Source organism: Podarcis filfolensis (genome assembly GCF_964270895.1).
Source record: "Podarcis filfolensis genome assembly, chromosome: 14".
Taxonomy (NCBI): domain Eukaryota; kingdom Metazoa; phylum Chordata; class Lepidosauria; order Squamata; family Lacertidae; genus Podarcis; species Podarcis filfolensis.
The window spans coordinates 2,931,412-2,947,960 of record NC_139616.1 but is presented as its reverse complement, the minus strand read 5'-3'; the positions used below and the strand labels follow the sequence as shown (position 1 = coordinate 2,947,960).

At 45.4% G+C, this 16,549-nt stretch overlaps 1 protein-coding gene across 6 annotated transcripts in view; it reads left to right on the top strand.

The window, feature by feature from the left end:
- Positions 1-438: 438 nt before the first annotated feature.
- TRPM1 (transient receptor potential cation channel subfamily M member 1) overlaps positions 439-16,549 on the top strand; it is a gene marked incomplete at its 3' end in the record, with an annotated part of 61,506 nt that continues 45,395 nt past the window's right edge. For 3 of the 6 annotated variants that reach the window (XR_014541634.1, XR_014541635.1, XM_083586383.1), the window contains exons 1-6: positions 441-630; positions 7,123-7,202; positions 8,383-8,581; positions 10,143-10,356; positions 11,389-11,513; positions 15,343-15,514. Coding sequence is in view for 3 of the 6 variants with exons in the window: in XM_083586383.1 (XP_083442509.1) it covers positions 8,579-8,581; positions 10,143-10,356; positions 11,389-11,513; positions 15,343-15,514 (514 nt within the window). Of the gene's footprint in view, positions 631-7,122; positions 7,203-8,382; positions 8,582-10,142; positions 10,357-11,388; positions 11,514-15,342; positions 15,515-16,549 lie in introns of all 6 variants that reach the window. The other 3 variants (XM_083586384.1, XM_083586386.1, XM_083586385.1) reach the window with 2 other exon arrangements.

The window sequence follows — 16,549 nt, the reverse complement described above, 5'->3', positions numbered from 1 at the left end:
AAAGGATTAGATAGAATTAATGCTATATGCCCTCCTTTCCCCTTTTCCCAAAGAATGTTGAGCCGTGCACCTAATGAGGACCCCATAAAGGGTTATTAGGTCCAATTGTCCCAATTATGCAGATAGTGGTGAAATTTCAGCAGAACAGAGAGGGTGTGTTTCAGATTAGAAGTTGCAAGCTTCCAAAATCCGGCTGGCCTTTTCTGTTGAGCCAGCATTCTTACAAGTTGCTCTAAGCCACTTGTTTGGAAAAGGGAAAGAAGATTTAACAAATTGGAGATTTGGGTGCTATCAAAGTCAGTATGCTGTGCCTCGTTCTGCCATGAGATGGAAACTCCCTCCGGGCAGGGAGATGAAGAGTCATGGGACGGCTAAAGGATTACCTTCGAAAAGAGTCATGAGACTGGTTTGAACAACTCACATGCTTATCATATGAGACACTCTTCTTAAAGTGAGGATTCTGGTGGACTTTAGAAAGACTGGGAGTCCTAGCCTTTAGAAGAGATTAAACAACTCTGTAAGCAATAGAAAGGAAAGTGGGACAAAAGCTTAAACTTTCATTCTGGTTATCTCTGTTCAGTGTCCACCATCTTTCCATTCTTCAAAGTAAAATGTTCCGCGGAATAACAGGTAGGCTGACTTATTTCAAATTCCATGTTATTTCATCATTGCCACTGAAACATATTTACGTGCATTTCATTTATCAAGATGATGATGAAATATGTAATTTTGGATGTTGAAAAAGAGGGTGCAAGAGCTGCAGTGATTTACCTTTGGGTTTGTTGAATCTGGCAGAATTACTATGAAAGACGTTGCCAGAGAAGATAGGATAGAGCAGCAGTGAAGTTTAGAGGCCAGCATGCTAACGATGCTTTCATGAATATGTGTGGGAATGCTGGAATGAGACCTTGGCTTTGCAACACCTCCCCAAATCTATAGCCCCTTCCAGTCTCTAGGATTTAAAAACCCTGACCTCATTGGTGTTTGCCAGGGATGTGCAGTGACCACCACCACATACTGAGAAATAGCCACAGTCTTCCAAACAAAATTCATTCTTATCTTAAATTCTTCCAATATTTCTCCTCGGAAGGAACCTCCAAATTTACTTTGATTTTGCTCTTGGCAAAATTTAGTCAGACAGAAGTTCTCATTCCAGATGTGAACGGATAATTTCTTCATGGACTCAAAATTCCCAATAGGACAATCGGTGTAGGCAAGAAGCAGACAACATCCACTGGACTAATTAACAAAATAGATTGTTCTCTGTAAGTCATAAATGTGTGGAGACAAACACAATTTTTCAGAAGTTATTGAAATGCTGCTTGCTTCCTCTGAAATTCTTGTGAACCTTCTCCTGATCAAGAAATATCTAAATGTGTCTTTAAATTGTAATTTGGGTGGTAACTAAATGAGGACATGCACACACCTTTAAAAAATATTTGGTGTTAGCTGCTAGAATATTTTTGGAGGGGCCATAAGATCCAGGTAGATTTCGATGGAAAGATTCATGACCAGAATTGTGACTTTGGGTACCTATTTGTGGATTGGTGCTAAAAAAACACAAAACAAAACTTGCTTTTCTCCAAAGTTATTTCATGGAGGAAGTATATTGTCTCCAAAACTGGCCATGGTTCCTATTTAAGGAGGTAACCTCCTCCCCACCCTGCATGTTTCTCATGCCATATATTTCTACCCTCCCTTGAGCATCGTAAAAGGAGCCCTGGCCAGTGGTAGCTGGTGGGGTCCTGCAATAGATTCTGATGGGGAAAAACCAACCCCCACACCCTTGTTGCCAGGGGGCAGGAGGTGGAGGTGGCAGGAGGCACAAAGTGGCAAGCAGCTGGTGTCAGAACCATGCAGATCCTCAAGCGCTGGCTTGCTTTTAATTCTGGAAGGGAAGGGACCATCCCATGTGAGTCTGTCCTTCTAGCCTGCATGCCTCATCCAAGCAAGCAGTTATTCCCTGGCCTTTACATGGCAGCCCAAGGGAAGCTTCATGGTTGAGCCGCCTCCACTCTGTACATCAAAAACAGCCAGCTAGTAAGAAATTCAACAAAAGAGGTTCCAGCTGCATCCTCTTGAGAGCTGCATGATGATGGTGATGCTGACACAAGAGGACAGTCCATTGTTAACCACTGACCCGAGATGCACTTCCAAAGTGGCTTAAACTTTGGTATAAAATTTGGTGTCGTGGTTGATAGTGACCTTGCTGGCTGTGCTACATCTTTTCCTCTCCTGTTGAGCAGGGTAAGACCCCAAACACTGCCATTAATCTGTCATAATCCTTTCCGTGTTCTTTCATGCAAAGGCTCCTGCTGGAAGGATACTTAGTTTCCCCAAACATCCAGGGAGCTATGGCTAGCCGTCTTCCTGGAGAGCCCAAGAAGACTTCATCTTGCAGAACATCCCCTGGGCATTCCACTACTGTGTAGAGGTGAAGCCAAACCAAGAAGATGCCATTTCTCTAAGACTGTATATGTTTTCACTACAGTGTTTTCAGTGGATTATAATCAAGCTTTTGGTAAGAGGATTAAGCATCCTACAGCAGTGAAACTTCAAAGGCCTACTGTACATATGTTTGTTAGCTTTCCATTCCAGCAATTTATTGCACCTGCTTTTGTCTTCTCATTATCATGAGGAATATGCAGTAGGCAGGTACCAGCCCTGGGAAGAAATTAGTTGGCTTTGCTTGTTGATGTGGACCTACCTAAATCACACTTCCCAAACCAAAATGCACACCAAAACAGCTGTTCTTTAACATTTGAATTTTTCCAAATTTTGTGATGCAGTTCTCCAACGTAGGAATGCTTCTTTTAAAAGGGGAAATATATTCGGGGGAAATGTGCACGAAATGCACGTACCAGTGAAAATAATGTACAAAAATGCATTATATTGAGGGGAATTATTTTAAATGTGTGCTTTATACAAAAATGCATACAACAATGTGTATGTTGTGGTGCAACAGTTAAAGTGTTGGACTAGGAGGGAATGTTCACTGTGTGCTCCATGACTGGAGGGTTGTTATGGTCCAATCTCCACATGTGTTGTTGTTTCTTCTAGGGAAATGTAGCAGTTGGAGGGGGGTTGGTAATGTGTGTGGGTGTGTGATTAGCTGTGGTAATATGGGGGCAGCAGCATTGCATGAGCTCAAGGTGTCCTGCACAGGCACACATGTGCCAGACCAGTGCACGCACACAGACTGGCGGGTGGGCATGCTGGGGTGTATGCACCCCAGCGGGTGGAGCGCAGAGGCTGAAGAAGCCCACCCCAGCACCCCAGCCCTCGCTGCTGACACTGCCAGAGCAACCAAGCAGGGCTGTGCTGTGCCACCTGCCCACCTGCGCAGGGGAGAGCCTGACCAGCTGACACGGCACTTGACGGGCACAAACCAGATGCCCCCATGCCAATGCCCCCAGTGCGGCCCAGTGCTCCTGCTTTGCACCCCCTCAAAAATCCATGCCTGGGGCCATGGCCCCTCTGGCATCCCCTGCGCTACGCCCCTGTATGGGGGTTCTCAAGGGTGGGTGAATGCTGCTGGTATAAACACAAGTGTTTATAGGTTTTTGTTGTTGTTATGTAAAGGTGGACCTCTTCCTCTTCCTTTCCCATTTTGTCCTCACAACAGGCCTGTGAGGTAGGTTAGGCTAAGAGATAGTGACTGGCCCAAGGGCAGCCAGTGAGCTGAGTGGGTACTTCAAATCCTTTTTGCTCAAAAATGAAGAAAAGGGGGGAATGATATATTTATTATGAAGTATTCCTAAATACCCACAACAAAGAAACACAAGGTTGCTTTTAAACTGCAGACATACCTCAGAGATCTTGCGGGTTTGGTTTCCGACCTCCACAATACAGTACAGCAAATATCACAGTAAAGTGAGAAAGTTGTTTCCCAGGGCATTTGAACGTTATATTTCCAAGACAGTGCAGTCTGTTAAGCCAGGCCACCCTGGCTGCAGAGGAGGAGGGGGGAACCCGGCTCCAGCCCTCGCCAGCTCCACTCCCATGGCCAGAAGAGGGGCGGCAGTCGGGGTGTGGGAGGCTGGGCTGCTGCAGCTGCACCCGTGTCCTTGTGAGGAGCATTATCTGCAAAGCACAATAAAACGAGGTATGTCTGCATTTAGATCTTGAATTTATCCAAGCTTGAGCATCTGAGCAGAATTGCTGTAAATTTTAAATCACTTTTGACACTCCTCTATTTGAAACACCAGGCATAGTCTTGCATGGAATGTTTGTATCGCCAGCCTAATATCAGCTGGTGAAAGACTTCCAGAAACACAACTAGTTGGCAAATCACGAAACTTGAGATCTTTGCATGGTTTAAGGTCGGCACTAGAGGAGATTTTGTGGTCAGCATTGGATGTATTTTTAACAGCTTTGTTAAAAGAGACTGTAAAGTGTTCCAAAAGGACCTCTTCACCGGCAGATAATAAGCAGAGTAAGCTTCTTGGAATGACATGTATGGAGCCATAATTATGGGGAATGATTTACCTGTTGATTTTCTGTCTTTGGGCCTCTCGTTACCTGTGTGTGACCCCTGCTTGATTTTTGACACTGTCTGCACCTGGAAAAGAGGGTTCAAATTTGTATGTGATATCCATTTTATGCAAATTTGAGCCACCTTTGATAACTGTAGCAGGACCCAATCTACATATATATTCTTCTGGGCCCAGAAAATCCCATCCCATTTCCACCCCACCCCATTCACATCCCATAGTCTTTAGGTAATAGATTCAGAGATATTTTAGTCATGGATAAACCTTCCAAAATTATTCTGGGGCAGTAAAACCTCTTTCCTGCTGCTCAGAAAGGAGAAAATTCTATTTCTATACCACATCATGTGCAAATGTCTTATCTATCCCAGACTGTGAAAGGACAATGATATTTCTTTATGAACAGAAGGTGCACACTCAGAACAGAAGCTACCTATACATTCTGCTTTTGCTACCTGTGACCACCTCACCTGGGCTACTTTTGTTCCCAGAAGTGCTCCCAAGCACCTGGGTTTAGAAACATCACCATTTGGGAAAACACAGAACAAGGAATCCTAGTTTGGGATAGTGAATGGTTTGGATTACTGGAATCTGGGGACATGCCCTTTCTTCCTTCTTCTGTGCAAGTTAATAGCAAAAATTATCCATGGTGCGCACTGGTTTAACATCTTTGTTGACTATGGCCCCAAATCTTGTTCCTGGTTCACTGAATTGCATTTGCCATTTTACTGCCCATTCTCTCAGTTTGGAGAGGTCCTTTTGGAACTCTTCACAATCTCTCTCTTGTTTTAACCACCCTGAACAATTTGGTACCATCTGCAAACCTGGCCACCTCACTGCTCACCCCTTAACTTTAGATCATTTATGAACCAGTTAAAATGTGCAGGTCCCAATACTGGCCCTTGGGGGCTCTACATCTCTCCATTGGGAGAATGGTCCATTTATACCTGTACAACTCCATTAACCCCAGCTGGTCCAGGCTGGAGGGCACAGTTTGGCAGAGGCTGCTCTATGGGTTTGCTTTGATTTCAGCTGTAGGTCTTTTTGTCAGCAGCCAGTACTGTATAGCTCAGTGCCAGAGGCCATGCTTTGTGTGCAGAAGCCCCCACATTCAACCCCTGCCATTCCAGTTGGAAGACTCAGACAAGCAGGCAATGGAAAAGGCAAGAGCCTTTTCTGCCCTCTCCTAGGACTCAGGGGAGCTTCTGCCCATCAGAGAAAGCAACACATTAGCAGACCCTCCAAGGGTCCCTGTTTTCCAGGCACAGTCCCAGATTTACAGACATCATCCCAGTTTCTGTTTTGAGTCCGGAATGTCCTGCTTCTCCTTAGGATGTCCCTATTTTTGGTGGAGAAATGTTGGAGGGTATAGAGTTATCTGACCCCCAAGCCGTCTGAAGGCAATCCTGTATAGGGAAGTTTTTTTTAATGTTTAATGTTTTGTTATGTTTTAAAATATGTTGGAAGCTGCCCAGAGTGGCTGGGGCAACCCAGTAAGATGTGTGGGGTATAAATAGTAAAATTATCATTAGGGAATTGGATGTCCCTATTTTCATCGGAGAAATGTTGGAGGGTATGCATTAGTTAGACAAATAATCTGGCCTGGTATATAAGGCAGTGTCTTGTATTCCTAGTTGGCTGCTAGATATACCTGCTCTATAATATACCTTTCCCCCACAGGATTCTGCCCGGATCCTGAGGACTTTCTCTGCGTGCCCCCATTGAGGGAGGCCCAGGGGGGGACAATGAGAAAACAGGTCTTCTCTGCAGTTGCCCCCACCTCACCCGCTTGATGGAATGCTCTTCCCAGGGAGACCCACCTGGCACCAGTGTTATCATAATTTTATTATAATTCTGGTGCTAACAAAGACATTGCCTAGGCATTTGAGCAGCACCAATGATATGACACTGTACTGCTAAATCTGGTTGCTGTTTTGTTTACATACTGCTTATGTGATTCTTACAGAGTGTTTTTTAAAAAATACTTTGGTTGTAAAATGGTTCCAGACTTTTTTAAAAGTGGGAAGCAATGTATAAATTGAATTCACCTTCTTGTAGTAGTAGAACTTAATGCAGGACTCCGTCTCTACAGTACAATGTAAAATTTGACTTTCCTAACAGTCTTAAGAGTTAAGCACTCTGCTTAGCTAGTTTAAGTCTCATCAAGATATACTATGCTGCTTCTGTTTTTCTTTTGTATTTGTAGTTTTTTTTCCTGGAGATGGGGGTGACTCGTTTTGACTTCCTTTAATCATTGTTATTTCAAATTTAACCAAACCTACTACCATGTGTCAGGACAACCCATCAAAGGGGTCCAGTTTCACACATGCAAGGACCATAGCTGTCAACTTTTCCATTTTTTAAGGGAAATTCCCTTATTCCAAATAGGATTCCTTGCAAGAAAAGGGAAAAGTTGACAGCTCTGGCAAGGACACACTGTTTGAGACTACATTTGATCTTCAGAGCCCCTCTGTCTCTGGTTAATAGGAGGTAGGGAAAAGCCACCACAGCAGATGCTCTTAAGATGTGCTGCATTTTTGTAAACTAGTCTTGAAATGCATCCTTTTTTTCAGGTAAACATCACTATCTACCATGTGACATCAAATTATTATTTTTTTCCTTCCCTCCTTAGGGTCAAAAAGCTTGGATAGAAAAAACCTTTTTCAAGAGGGAGTGTATCTACATAATTGCCAACAGCAAAGATGCTACCAGGTGAGCCATCTTCTGCTTCTGCGTGTTGGTTTTGCGCACCAAACAAGCAATCTTTTGTCAGCAGCAGGAGGAGCAGCCCTCCTGGGAAAATGGGGGACAGGTGCTCTCCCTCCCCAGAATTTGAGGCAGTCACTTTCATTGCTCAGAAACAAGTAGGGCGTGTCAGCCAGGATCAGGCTCCAGGCAGCTGGGCTCCAGGATCAGGGGGGAGCTGGAGTCAATGCAAGTGGGAAAAAGGAGGAAGCTGGTCCAAACAGGCAGGTATTGTGTACCAAGGCAGGAGGAGAGGGAAGAGGGCAAAAAGCAAGTGCACATTAAAAGACATGCAGGGGGCAATTTCTAAGGCAGCTAGAAAGTGCAGGGGGCTATTTTATTTTTAAAAATCGGTATTTAGACAGCATCCCACATAATTAAAATGTTGTGGCAGTGTTCAGAAGTTTAGGCAACTTGCTCTTGACTAGGGCTTTATAAGGCTGGGTAAACTGTGACGGGCCCTCGAGGTCAGCTTACAGGCTGCTCAGGCAGGCTGGTTCTGCAGCCTCTGTGGTACCCTTGAAGCAGAGAGCTCAGGCTGCCAGTGATTCAGAAGGAAAGATGCTGGAGCCCCAGCTGAAAACCTTCCATGGCACCTTATAACTGAGAGAGAAAGGGCAGACTTCTAGATGGTATAAGCAGATCTGACAGTTTTCTGTGCATCTGCTTGTGTGTGCAGTGCTGCATGGAACTTGGCAGAAGATGAGCATACCATTTTGGCCCCAAAACATGCTCTGATACATGCTTTTTATTCCCTCCTCAGGGTCTAACTGATTTGCTTCATCTTTTTTTTATTAAAAAAACCCCAAACTTGAATGCCTGAAAAAGTACACTGATTAGTCAGGTGTCAGGATTCCCCACTCGGCATTAAAACTGCAGGTGGAAAGCACTGTCTTAAAAGAGGTATTCTCCCCCTTTCTCATCCAGGAGGGAACATCCATTCTAAGGAAGCAAGCCTTTTCTTTTTACTTGTATGAAAATATATGCAAAATAAATCCCTTAATTAATCTACTAAAACTCCTGTAATCAACTAAGTCCCTGTCCTGCACCACAAGGGGCAACATCCCTATTAGATTTTTAAACATGAAGAGGGGAATGTTCTAAGTCAACTGCTGGGTGCAGGCTCACAGTTGCTCTTTGCCCTCAGGTGCTGCTGTGGCCAGCTTCTTACACAACACACCCCAATTCCTCCGAGTATAACTGCAAACAAGAATGAAGAAGACGCAACGAAGCAGGTGGATACTCAGCCTGAGAAGTGGTTTGTCAGTAAACACACGCAGGCACTCCCAACTGATGCCTATGGAAATCTTGAGTTCCAAGGTGGAGGCCACACCAACAAGTCCATGGTATGTGGTAACCTCTATTTCACCAATAGAGACAATATAGCCCAGTGAAGAGAGGGGTAGATTTCCGAAGCCTGGCAAGGGGAATGTCCTTAGAGTGGCTGGGGAAACCCAGCCAGATGGGCAGGGTATAAAAAATAAATAGATAGGTGATATTATTGTTGTTGTTGTTGTTGTTGTTAGACAATGACCAGATTCCAGTTTTTGTTTAAAGTGAGTTTGGGAAAGTGGATTCTTCCTTTGGCAACTAGACCACATTGAGGGAAGCCCAAAATGTTAAGGCTGCTGACATTTGTGAAGATAAAACGTGCCATTGAGTTGCAAATGAGGAGGCTGCCCAGTAAGCAAGGATAGGGGAATCCTCCATATAGCAAATGGAGGGGGGAGGGTCGATTAACCCCTTCTTCCTTACATCTGGAGTTAGAGATACGTTTTTGCTGTTGTTACAGCTATCAATTGTATCATCAAAAGTGGCACAGTCCTGTCCCCCATAGTCCACCTTTTGTTTAGACTGGGCAAAGACACCTTGTGTCTTTGGAAGGGAGCTGAGCTCCTCCCCCTCCCCCTCTTACTCGTGAAACATTTGCTTGGTCTTTTATGGTGCCACAAGACGCCTTGCTGTTTATGTTGCATTATTGATTTGCAAGCCTGTCTTTGCTACCTCTGATTCGCCTGCGCACGTGCAGAGCAGCAGTATCTTAGAATGATCATAGAATCGTAGAACTGGAGGGAGCCCAAGGGTCATCTTGTCCAACCCCCTGCAATGCCAGAATCTCAGCTAAAACCTATCATGAAACTCTGCATTGCATTATGCTCGGGGCCATCAAATAAAAAAGAACAGCAGTAGATTTAGGATAGACAATAGAAAATATTTATTCATACAACACATACTTTCCTTTCTGCAAGACACGGTGCTGCTGGCCAGTGACTCTGATGGCTTTAAAAGGGAATTGAGTGATCGATCAATAGCTGTTAGTTGCATTAGCTGGCAAAACCTCCATATTCAGAGGGAGTGTACCTCCAAATGCTAGATGTTGGGGAGAAACATTAGGAGAGGGTCATTGCCTTCATGTACTGCCTTGTGGGTTTGCTTTGTGTGCACCTGCTTGGCCAGGATGGGAAGCTAAACTTGGTGGACTTTGGATCTGATTGAGGAGCATCTGGTACATATATGCTGCTTAATCAACAAAACCCTCTAAGTGGTTTACATAAAATGACATGAAATATTCTTTTAAGATACTATTAAAATCACAGCTCAGAAAACAAATATATATAACATTTATCAAAATATAAGTAAAACCAGCAGTTTTGCAACAAATATACATAATAAAACTACATATCTGGCCAAGAAGTTTTTAGCAGGCACCGAAAGCAAGACAGCAAAGGCACCTGCCTAATATCAGTGGACAGGGAGTTCCAGAGTTGACAGTGCTGCCACACTGAAGGATAAATTTCTTGCAGACGTTAAGTGGCACTTACAAAGAGCAGGCATGGATGGGGTAAAGAGATCCTTTCAGTAAGCTGATCCCAGCTGCTAAGCTGTTTGTGTCCACCTGCCTTGCAGTACATCCGAGTGTCATATGACACAAAGCCAGACTCGCTGCTCCACCTGATGGTGAAAGACTGGCAGCTGGAACTCCCCAAGCTCCTAATATCCATCCACGGGGGACTGCAGAACTTTGAGCTGCAACCCAAGCTGAAGCAAGTGTTTGGGAAGGGCCTCATCAAGGCCGCCATGACCACAGGGGCTTGGATCTTCACCGGGGGAGTCAGTACAGGTGAGAAGTGCACTGTTGGCCTGCTTATTTATATCCTGACCTTTGGCTGATGAAAACTATTAGCCTGTCCCCAACGTAATGTTTTCTTGCCGGGGTGGGGGGGGGGGGAGAGATGAGCAGGGATTTAATCCAAGGGGCTGTAACTGTGTGTCATTTTCACGTTTCCTCTCCTCCCTTGGCCTGTGCTAGGAGCCTTGCCAGAGAGCTGTGTAAATCCCCGTTTAAGAACCCTGTCTGTTTCCAATAGCCAGTAGTCAAGGTTCAACAGACAACACAGTAACAAGACATTTTTATACCATTTTCAGTTTCGGTGGGACACCTCATAGAACAAAACGAAACGATGACAGCCTGTGCTTTTTTATATTAAACCTTTGTGCATGTGGATCTTCTTATTGCCAACTTTTGAGTTTTAAAATACTAAACCACCTCAAAACAGACTGAGTCAGGGCAAAAAGTGGAGTGTCACATACAAAGGGGGAAGAAAAGTCATAACCTTGCAGGTTATGTGAAGAACCTGGCCAGTGGAACCCAGACCGCCAACACTGGTTGCTTGCTAAGGCAGGGTGTATTGTGCTCCTGTGCATGCGTGTGATAGAGGGAGGCTGGGAGGGTGACTGTGAGAACAGCCTTTTAATGAGCTGTGACTCTGGCATGCCCATCCATGCACACAACTGAAATAGAATGGGACTCAGTCCCAGTTAATAAGTTCCATCACTTTCATTGGGAATGAGTCAAGACTCACTTTCGCTGGGTGAGGCTTAAAGTGCTCAATTCTTTCTAAAGATTTGGTGCATTTAAAACCTTTTAAGCAACCTTCCTGAAAACACTGATGAACATGGTACCGGTAAAGTAAGGGCCCAGGTTTATGTGTCTCTTCCAATAAAGCAGATTCATAGCAAGTGCTCACTGGAGTATCTTAATAAATGAGAAATGAAGGGGGTTTTTTACTGGAGAAGGCTCTCTGTGTCTCCCTCTGTGATGTATGCAGCTGTCCCCCAGGGAAGACTCTAACAGACTCGATCCCTCCTGTAGGTGTCATTCGCCACGTTGGAGATGCCTTGAAAGATCATTCTTCCAAGTCCAGAGGACGCATCTGTGCCATAGGAATTGCTCCGTGGGGCATTGTGGAAAACAAGGAGGATCTGATTGGGAAAGATGTAAGTTCCCACACATTCCGTGGATTTTTGCCAGATTCTCTTGTTCCCACTGCCTTTGATTTGCTGGGATCCCTTGATTCTTATCAGCAAATCAGATGATGCATTAAAGGGTTGCTTGTGTCGCCTTATGCAGCACTGCATTCAAAGGTCAGGGCAGGAGTTTTGAAGCAAGGGAGAGGATGATGGTTGCCACTTTTTGTGCGTTCTTTTGTCAACCATGTTACAGGCAGAAATCAACAGGTGAAGCTTTCCCCAGCTTAGAGATATGCAGCACCATGTCCAGTCATTTAAAAGGAGGCAATCTTCACAGAGCTTTGGAGGTCCTTCTCACAGGCCACATTCACACAATACATGTAAAGCACTGAAGTTTATTACGGGTGCTAAGAGTTGTTAGGGACCCCCCCCCCATTCCCCTCTGGAGAACTCCAGTTCCCAAAGTTCCCTGGGAAAAGGGGTTGACTGTTAAATCGTTCGTTTTCTCTTTGCCTTTAGCCACATTTAGCTCAGGTTGAATGTAGTGCTAAATTATTATTATTATTATTATTATTATTATTATTATTATTATTATTTTATGTATACCCTGCTCATCTGACTGGGTTTCCCCAGCAACTCTTGGGTGGCTTACAGCATACATAAAAAGATAGTAAAACATCAAACATTAGAAACTTCCCGATACAGTGTGGCCTTCAGGTGTCTTCTAAAATCTGTGGAGTTCTTTATTTCCTTGACATCTGAAGGGTGTTCCACAGGGAGGGTGCCACTACTGAGAAGGCCTTCTGCCTGGTTTCCTGTAACTTCACTTCTCGCAGGAAGGGAACCAGCAGAAGACCCTCGGTGGAAGACCTCAATGACTGATGATAATCTCTTAGCATGAGGGGGAGGGCCCAACTTTTTCTAGCCCAAGGGCAAGATTTTGTTCTGTGCGGCCTTCCGAGGGCCAGCTGCCAGCAGTGGTCAGGGCCAAGTGCGAAGATGAGCAGAGCAATTACTGTGAATTTTGCCTTTGTGCAGCAAGCTGTTTTCTACACACTCTTGCAGATCCCTCTTTATCCTCCCTCCAGCTGCAAAGCAGGACTGGTGTTGGGCGTGGCTTCGGAGCCTGGAGAGAGCCCCCCCCCCACAAGTCAAGCAGAGAGGCTGGGGGGGGGGGAGCCCTGCATCTGCCCCCAAGGTCTAAGGATTCCCAGCCCTGGTTTAGTGTTACATGAATGACATATCCTCCAAGTGTCCCGATTTTCCAGGGACAGCCCTAGAATTACAAAAGCTACCCCGGCTTTTGATTTGATCCCATTTCCTCCACTAGTGCCACCGCCACCAAGCTCCCGGAGGACGAGGAGCCGGCCCTTCTCTGGAGTGACTGGGGGGGCAGCTGCCAGGGAGGGAGCAGCCTGTGGTCTCTCCAGGGCTGCTGCCAGCCTCCTCCCTTGGGCAGCTCATAGAGGAGGAAGAGAAGCCGCCAGCCCAGAGGCCCAGCCCCATGCGATGTGCCAGCTCTGAGGGGCAGGGGCCCCCTGGGCGGGAAACAAGGAGGAGCAGAGCACAAGGGGTCTTGTTGTTGTTTTTAATGCTTTGTGCAGCCGCATTTAATATTGCCCCTTTCTAACATTTATTTATTGGTGTGTGCTTTTCTTTTTGTAAATCTACCAAAGAAAAAAATAAAATAAAACCAGGATTAAGGGGTTTTCTCAGAATGGTGGCGGGTGGGTGTGCTGTGTCCTGTTGTTGAAGGGGGGGTGGAAATGCTCTGTAGGGAGCCGGGACAAAAATGGGAGATCAAGGAGGATCGGCTGGGGGGGGGGAGTGAGAATTGTCCCAATTTGCATCTGAGGAATGAATGAGGGTATGGGACGAGCCCCAGCTGCCCAGCTCCCCACTCCTCAAGGGAGGGCTCAGGCGTTTCCACTTGCAATCAAATGCATGCATCAGAATATGGCTTATCATTCAGATTTTGCACATCTCTGGACAGTGTTCTCGTCTCTAAACATATAAAAATGCAATTTGAAACACATCTTTAAAGTTTAATCTGTTTTTAAAGAAATGTTTATTTTGAAAGGAAATAAATATTCCAAAGTATGTGGTGTATGAATATGCAAATATTCATGGAAGTTTGAGGAGGGGTGGGGATGCAGATTAATTCGGCAGTGGGACAGAATAGGTTTATGCACAAACACATGCAACAATGACATTATGCATTGTCAAATCCACATTTAAAGTAACCACAGTTTCCCTGAATTTTTCAGACATAAACGGGACACTGCTTAGTATGAAAGCAATCTGCTCCTTGCCGCTGTGCCAGAGGAGCAGGGCAGGTGCAAGTCTGAGTATGGCTGGATTTCATTCATCTAGTGCTTTAGTATTAGGTCTCTTGTGTGCAGAAAAAAGCAGAATGCAAATATTAGTATCAGTAAATCTTAGTGTTTGGAGTCTTATGGCTTGGATAGCTGGGATAGAAGAGGAGAATTCAACAGCTGCATTTTTCTTATGCCTATATGACAAGCTGCAGCTAGCAAACGTCTGCCTCCAACTTCACTCTTCCCCTTTGCACCCCAGACAGAATGAAGAGCTACCCAGTGGCTGACAGCTACAGTCGTACCTTGGAAGCTGAACGGAATCCGTTCCGGAAGTCCGTTCTACTTCCAAAACGTTCAACTTCCAAGGCGTAGCTTCTGATTGGCTGCAGGAGCTTCCTGTGCTCAATCGGTAGCCACAGAAGCCCCATCAGACATTCAGCTTCCAAAAGAATGTTTGCAAACCAGAACACTCTCTTCTGGGTTTGCAGTGTTTGGGAATCCAAATGTTCGACTGCTAAGGCGTTCGTCAACCAAGGTACGACTGTATACAGTCATACCTCGGGTTAAAGACACTTCGGGTTAAATCTTTTCAGGTTGCGTCCCACAGCAACCCGGAAGTAACAGAACGGGTTATGTCCGGGTTTCGCCGCATGCGCAGACTCTCAAAATGCCATCACGCGCATGCGCAAAAGCGGCGAATCGCGACCCGCGCAGACGCAGGTTGTGTTCTGCTCAGGTTGCAAACGGGGCTCCAGAATGGATCTCATTGGCAACAGAGGTACCACTGTGTTCATCTGGGCCACTGAGATTGCCATTTACTACTCCAAAGACAGGAGCCTTTTATACTAAGCTGTCTTTCACTTTCTGAACGTGGCTTTACTGGAAATAGTGTTCAGAGGGGAGGTCCACATTGTAAACAGTTTTATACCAACTTAGCTTTATATCAGTGTTGGCTGAGCAGTGAGATCCTTAGCTTCAACTTTACCTCACACACCCACAAATTCACAAGAAGGCCTTAAGCAAGCCAGAACCTTTCTGCCCTCCCTTTGCAATAAGAAGATAATAATGCTGGCCTACTTTGCAAGTGAGGAAGGGCTGCTGACATAATGTACATGAAATGCTTCAAACCCTCTTTAAAGTGCCATGAAAATGCCAAGCAATTCAGCGCCCGTGTGGAAGAGTGTTTAGTGTGTTAGATACGGGGAGGCAGCCTAATTTACTTCAAAATAAGAAAGAAAATAGAAGAATGGGAGTGCTGTGTGATGGCCGAGAACTTTACAGGGCAAAAAACAAGTAAATGAATAACTGCCATGGTTTGCCTCCCCAAAGGATTCTGGGAATTCTAGTTTGGCAAGGTTTTTGAGAGATCTCTAGCTCCCTGATTACAGTTCCCAAAGATTCCTGAAGGAGATGAAATTACTGTTTAAGCTACTTGAAGTCCAATATTCCCAGAATCCAGATGCAAGTGCAAATATGACCCAGTTTTTATTTGTTTCTACTTTCTTTTTAAATTAAAAATGCCCTTTTCTTTTTGACAGGTGACAAGAGTTTACCAAACCATGTCAAACCCACTAAGCAAACTCTCTGTGCTCAACAGTTCCCATACTCACTTCATCCTGGCCGACAATGGCACCTTTGGCAAATACGGGGCAGAAGTGAAACTGAGGCGCCAGCTGGAGAAACACATCTCACTCCAAAAAATCAACACACGTAAGTTGACCAGAGATATACAGCTCATTCACAAAACAGGTCACTGCTGAGTGCAGAATAACCTCATGGGTATAACCCCCTATCAAAAATCCGTAGAAGATCAATAGACCTTACCAGGGCCAGGCCAGCAATGAGGTAGCAGCATCCACAGGGCCAGCAGATCTGCCCCCCAAGAAATGCATCACTCTTGGATCCTTATCCCCCCCCCTTGTGCTTAATGCAGAGCTTCACTCCCCCTTCTTCCCTGGAGGGGGGCATTTTGTGGTTCACCTGAGATGTCAAAATGTCTTGGGCCAGCACTGGACCTTACTGGGAGAAGTCCAACAGGAAGAGCATGGGCATCTTTCCTCTGGGAGGCCATTCCTCAGTTTCTGTGGGGGCACAACAGAAGAGTGCAGGTGCTGGCGACTCCCGCTTTGCATCCCCTGCCATGCACTTGCCCACCGCTACCCAAGAGTGATGAAAGTAGCTGGCAGAGTGGGCTGTATTCGTGGTGGTGAATGCAGGTGTATCACCCTGAGCAAATGCAGCAAGGAATCATGAGAAATGCCAGTTTCCTGCCATGGATGCCTATATGACGCCCATGGCTGGTAAACACACATTTGTTGCACCCACATGTTATATGTATTGACTTGTAAGTGCACATTTATTTGTTTATTGGCCTCAGCTGCCAGCACTTTCCGTCTTCTGTAGATGTGCAAGCGCACTGGTGGTCTGAGGCAATATATCCTGTATAAATAGAATGGGTCCTCTTTCTTTCTCTGTTCTTTGTACACTGAATTACACCACTGCCTGTGAAATCAGTGCCCTGAATCTGAAAACATACCGAAACTAACAGGCCTTCTATTGCCAGACCCATATTAAAAACTGTGCATGGATGCTAATTGCTGCCCTTGTTGGCAGTTCTGGCAGAAAGGTGGAGGCATCTGTTGGGCACATAGGTTGACTTGCCAGCTCAGGCTCAGAACCTGCTCTGGTGCCCAGGCTCAGTCCCGAAATATGGCTAGGGAGGTGTTTCTCTCCCTCTCCTGTAAT